Source organism: Chrysochloris asiatica, unplaced genomic scaffold (genome assembly GCF_000296735.1).
Source record: "Chrysochloris asiatica unplaced genomic scaffold, ChrAsi1.0 scaffold00145, whole genome shotgun sequence".
NCBI classification, from domain to species: Eukaryota; Metazoa; Chordata; class Mammalia; order Afrosoricida; family Chrysochloridae; genus Chrysochloris; species Chrysochloris asiatica.
In genome coordinates this window covers 1,645,641-1,652,029 of record NW_006408663.1, presented here as the reverse complement: position 1 = coordinate 1,652,029, position 6,389 = coordinate 1,645,641, and the positions used below count along the sequence as shown (strand labels likewise).

Here is a 6,389-nt window from a genome sequence, read left to right as displayed (position 1 = left end):
GTGCCGTCGAGTCGGTTCCGACCCATAGCGACCCTGTACAGGGTTTCCGAGGGTATAAATCCTTACGGGAGTAGAAAGCCTCATCTTTCTCCCACAGAGCGCCTGGTAGTTTCGAACTGTTGACCTTAAGGTTTGCAGCCCGATTCGTAACCACTACGCTACCAGACCTCCTACTCAGAGCGGTAGTTACTCTAAATACCAACAGAGAGGGACAGAGTCTTCAAATTAAGTTTCAATCCACTCTGTACACAGGGTGGATAGGAATGGGCAACTTAGACATTGGCTACCTAAAATGAGGGGGCAATAAAGGCACGAAGTGACTGGCTTACAAGGTTTCAAGAGGGAGCTTAGTTTAAGAGGGTGGGGAGAAAGAAAGAGTCCCCTCTGAATAGCTATCATCTTGTCTAGATGGGTCTGGTGGAAAGGAGATGGGGATAAGATTCAATAGTGAATAACTGCTATCATGACTAATCGCGACTGTCACACTTGTAAAGGTAGAAGTTTTGTAACAAAAAAAGGGGATTGGGAAATCTTACAGTCTAGAAACAGAGGACCCTAGGACCATCAAGAGAGAAGTGCACAAGCAGAGTGTGGAACCTTATCCAGAGAAGCAGCAGCGCCAGAGATGGAGGCAGAGATTGAGGCATGGAGATGGGGCGTGGCTGAGGACTCTAGATTCATCAACTAAGAAGAGAAGGACTAAGAACTGGTGGCCAGGAGCAGACTTGCAGAATGTGCCCTTTAGAGATGTAAATTATTATATATGCCTGAGTAGTTAAAAACAAAAAAACAAAAAAAAACTAATTGGGAACTTAATTTTTCTGTTTAAATGATTAATTTTTGTATGGGTCGCCCATTTATACCAGGATACTAGAGCATTTTTCGTTAGTTCCAACTTTGTTTGCTCTTTTCCCTAGTCACATGTATTGTTTCTATTATCCTGTTTTGGGTGTACTTTTCAATTATCTTAACATAATGCACCAGGCTAATGCACCAGACTGCAAAGTCTGTTTGAACCACAAGGTTTTCGGTTCAAGCTCATCAGCTGCTCCTCAGAAATTCTATACAGGTTCGCTATGGGGAGGAACCGACTTGATGGCACTTAATAACAACAACAGTAAAAAATAATTTCAGACTACATTAATAAATGTAGGGCTTGTTGTTGTTATTGTTGTTAAGTACCATGGAGTCGGTTCTGACTCATAGTGACCCTGCACAGGGTTTCCGAGGCTGCAAATCTTTACGGGAGCAGAAAGCCTCATCTTTCTCCCGTGGAAAAGCTGATAGTTTCGAACTGCCGACCTTGAGGTTAGCAGCCTGATTCGTAACCACTGCGCCACCACTGAAACCTGATGTTTACTAAACAATTATGTGAAGTCATTTTTCTAGTATGTACACTGATTTTATATTTCCTTTAGCATTTTACATTTTGTGAATGGTCAATATCTTATAAAATACAAAACTTTGAACCATTGAAACTTATTTTATCATACAATATTGTGTTCATTGTGCATCACCTAACCATATCTACCAGACTGTTTACACTTTTACTCTGATTTGTAAGTTACAATTACTTGACACATCCTCCAGTACTTGCCTGTTTTTACGTGGGGGATCACTATAATTGTGTGAGTGCTAATGACGGTGCTATAGTTCTGGTGTGGTGATGGAGGTTAAGCTCTGGACTGGCTAACTGCAAGGTCGGTGGTTCAAATCCACCAGCCACTCCTTGGAAACCCCATACAAGGTCTCTGTGAGTTGGAACCATTTCAGTGGCACGTCACAGCAAAAATAATGACAGTCAGTGCTAATAGAATGTATTTTTTGAGAGATGCTTTGTTAGGTAAAGGAAAACTAATCACAGCTCGTACTTGTTGAGCATTTAGCTACATGCCAGGTAGTTTTTAAAAGTATTTTCTTACATTAATCCGTTTATCTTTCACAATAACCCTATGAGGTTGTTGCTGTAGCTAAGTGCTGTCTAGTTGGTTCCGATGACCCTGTATAGGGTTTCTGAGGAGCAGCTGGTGAGCTTGAACTGCTGATCTTGTGGTTTAAACCAACTTTGCAGTCCAGTGCCTTAACTTGCAGAGCCACACAGGGACCCCAACCCTATGAGGTAGTTAGTTGTTATTATCCCAGTATTATAGATGAGGACACTGAGGCACAGGCGAGCTTTACTTTCTCAAATTCCCACAGTTAGTGAGTAGTGAAGCCAAAGTTTAAGCCCATACTCATTCTGCTTACAAGGAACACATTTTTGTTGGGGTAAAGGTGATGCATCAGCCAGGATCCAGATATGATCATTAAAACCACACTCAATATTTCCATAGAGAGAATGTAATGTAGTGAAATAGGTAGACAGGTAAAAAAGCAAAGTGAGACAGTGAGGTAACATGAGATTATTAGTTGCAGGAACCAGTCAGTAAGGCTGAGAGACCAAAAGGAAGAGGTTGTGATTATCACATTATTGGAGGAGAAACCTACTTGGTCTTAGACCTCTAAGGAGAGCTGCTGAGCTGGTGCTGGTACATCCAGAGCTCAATAAAAGAGGCTTGTTCCCAATTGTGCTGGTACATCTCACAGGGCATGAAGAGGCAGGTTCAGGTGGTATGGAAAAAAGGTAGTGTGTCTTGTCACCAGCAGTTACTGTTGGGCTGAATCATTGTTGCTAGGCAACCCTGGCAGGAACTCAATCTAACAGGAAGGAACAAGTTTCTTCTTCCCTTTTCCTACTTCTGGTCTCCCTCTTGAGTCCTGGTGTGGACTGCTAAGAACAAGGTTAGTGGTTCAAACCCACCAGCCACTCCCTCGAAACCCTTCTGTGAGTCTTAACAACAACGAAGTCTCCTTTTAGAGCCTCTCTTAGTTTATGGAGCCAACAGGAAGTCAGCTGACAAAGCACAAATGTAGTGTACAGAGCCTCAACATTCCAAATGTAGTGTACAGAGCCTCAACATTCCAAATGTAGGATTGATTTGCAGCCAAGATACAATAGCTTAATTACTGGCACAGTGGGAAGCAAATTCAGGATAATTATGGTAGGCTGCTTCTCTCCTAGACTAATCTTGTCCTTAAATTACTATGTAAAATGAGTACTTGTAAAACATGAGTAAAGGATAATGTGATAGTGATGACAAACTTTGGTACTGCCTTAATATTTCACATTGGAACACATTGCTTTGTATATGTGTGGAAGAAAGTATTATTAGAAAACTATTTAATATCTCTTTTATTCATTTTAGATAAGATGGGAAAAAAACATCACATTGGGGGAACCACCAGGATTCTTACATTCTTGGTGGTGGTAAGTATCTTCTTTTATTTCATTTTTACTACAGAACTGATACATTCCAGTAGGCCTGCATGGTACCTGTTTATGATTTTATGCTTCCATTTTATTCTTTCTTATTTTCCAAAAGTATTTTCTGCAAAGTCATACTTAAAAACAACAAAACCACCTCAAAGCCAGCATTGCTGTTATTTGACTTCAAGATACTACAACTGACTGAAATTGGAATAGTGATCAGTGTATAGAATCTTCAGCTTTTCCTGTGATTCTTTTCTCATCTTACGGCCACCAAGTAATGGTGACACTTTCTTGTGTCCAAACAGGCTGTTTGACTGTTTAGCTCTAAGGTCAGCTGTCTGCAAAGTGGGCTAACAAGTTGCCATAATCCCAGACCAGTGTATAGATAATTACACATTTTAGCATACTGTCTTCCAGTTCTTCCTTTGAACCCTTGCCTTTCTTCTTGGAGGGGTGGGGAGTGGGAGAAGTAGCTCAGGTGAATAAGATGAGTACATGTTCGGTAATAGGTCAATCCTGTTCAGAAGTATCAGCACCTCATCAAGTGAAACACCCCCAAGAACCAGGCGGGAAAAGGTTGCAAATGAACAGATACTGAAATGTGTTTATTTTCATTCTCTTGAGATAGAAAAGCGTATTTATGAAAGACGATTGCTTGTTACAGTGCTCAGTAGATACTTAACTAATTGGATGGTTTTATTTGCTTTGACTTGAAATGTACCTTTTATACCTTTAATTTTCTGCTATGTTGTGGTTGTGGTATTTTTAATTTTTATTTACTCCTGTGGTTCTGAGCATATTTTCCCATGCAAATCGAATGACATTTATGTATTGTTCTGTCAACAAACACTGAGTTTCTTGTATGCTAACCACTATGCTAGATACTAGGGAAACACCAGTGAATGAAACCTACACACGTCTTTCCTCCTGGTGATAATAATTTACTGAGGAAAACAACTTAATAAGCAGTGAAAAAAAATACAGGCAATCCCTTGGTTATGAACATTCAATACAGACACCTCCTACTTGCCTTTTGTTGCTGCTGTTAAGTGCCATCAGGGTGGTTCTGACTCATAGTGAACCTGTATAGGGTCCCTAAGGAGTAGCTGGTGGGTTTGAACTGTTGACCTTTTGGTTAGCAGTCCAGTGTTTATCCTCCAGTGCCACACCAGGGGTCTGAACCAACCCCTACTGACAACAGTTTCTTTATCACAATTACCTTTAGTTGCTACATGTGTAGCTTTTAAGTATTTGAAAAAGATTTGAGACTTTTCTTACACTAAACCAAAATCAACTGCTATTAAGTTGGTCTGACTCATAGTGATGCCTAATAGACTGGGAATCTTTACGGGAACAGAAAACCTCAACTACCTCCCATCCAGTGCCTGGTGGGTTTGAACTGCTAGCCTATGGTTTAGCACTCCAATGCTTTTTAACCTAAAGCGCCACTGGGGCTCCATTTCGTGTACTAATGTAAGACTCAAGTTTCCACTTAAAACCGAACTGCCACCACTTGTCTGTCACTTTGTCGTACTGGGCTGGCTTGTGAGTTGCTGTGATTCTGAAAACTATGCCACCAATATTTTAAATACCAGCAGGATCACCCATGGTGGACAGGTGGACAGATGAGTTTCTAGACGAAGACAGACTAGGAAGAAAGAATGACGAACTACTTCCGAATATTTAGTCACTGAAAACCGTATGAATAGTAGAGAAACCCTGCCAGATATAGTGCTTGAAAATGAGCCCCTCAGGTTGGAAGACACTCAAAATGCAACTGGGGAAGAGCTGCCCTTGATGATGGGAATGGTGTAAAGCCCGTGGGAGAAAAGCCCATGGGACCTTCATTTGCTGATGGGGTACACCTAAAAATGAAGAGAGACAGCTGTAAACATCATTGAAAATCAGAACATGGAATGTACGAAGTATGAATCTGGGAAAATTGGAAGTTGTCAAAATGAAATGGAACGTCTAAACATTGATATCTTAGGCATTAGTGAGCTGAAATGGACTGGTATTAGCTATTTTGAATCTGACAACCACATGGTTTACTATGCTGAGAATGACAAATTGAAGAGGAATGCTGTTGCATTCATTGTCATAAAGAACATATCCAGATCAGTCATGAGGTACAACACTGTCTGTGATAGGATAATATCCATGCACCTACAGGGAAGCCCAGTTAATACCACTATTATTCAAACTTACACACCAACCACTAAAGCCAGTGAGGATGAAATAGAAGAGTCCTACCAACTTCCTCAGTATGAAATCGATCAAATATGCAGTCAAAATGTATTGATCGTTACTGGTGATTGGAATGCAAAGGTTTGGAGCAAAGAGGAAGGATCAGTAGTTGGAAAATATGGCCTTGATGATAGACATGATGTTGGAGAATGCACGATAGAATTCTGCAAAATCAATGATTTGTTCGTTTCAAATACCTTCTTTAGACAGCATGAGAGATGACTATACACATGGACCTCGCCAGATGAAATACATCGAAATCAAATTGAATACATCTGTAGAAATAGACGATGGAAAAGCTCCACATCATCAGCAAAAACAAGGCCATGGGCAGACTGTGGAACAGACCATCAATTACTCATATGCAATTCAAACTGAAGCTTAAGAAAATGAAAACAAGTCCATGAGAGCCAAAATATGACCTTGAATATATCCCACCTGAATTTAGAGATCACCTGAAGAACAGATTTGATACATTAAACACTAAAGACCGAAGACCAAAAGAGTTGTGAGATGACATCAAGAACATCATACATGAAGAAAGCAAAAAGTCATTGAGAAGACAAGAAAGAAGGAAAACGTGTAAATGGATGTCAGAAGAGACACTAAAACTTACTCTCCAGCATAGTGTTGCTAAAGCAAATAGAAGAAATGAGGAGGTCCTAGAGCTGAACAAAAAATTTCAAAGATCAGCTCAAGAAGATAAAGCCAAATATTACAACAAAATGTGCAAAGATCTGGAGTCAGAAAACTGAAAAGGAAGAACACGGTCAGCATTTCTCAAGCTGGGGGAACTGAAGAAAAAATTCAAGCCTTGACTTTCGTTATTGAA

At 40.3% G+C, this 6,389-nt stretch overlaps 1 protein-coding gene across 5 annotated transcripts in view; it reads left to right on the top strand.

The window, feature by feature from the left end:
• SSBP2 (single-stranded DNA binding protein 2) overlaps nucleotides 1–6,389 on the top strand; it is a 464,724-nt gene that overhangs the window by 150,954 nt on the left and 307,381 nt on the right. For all 5 annotated transcript variants that reach the window (XM_006870594.1, XM_006870591.1, XM_006870592.1 and 2 more), the window contains exon 3: nucleotides 3,246–3,307. In XM_006870594.1, coding sequence (XP_006870656.1) covers nucleotides 3,246–3,307 — 62 coding nt within the window. The remainder of the gene's footprint in view (nucleotides 1–3,245; nucleotides 3,308–6,389) is intronic.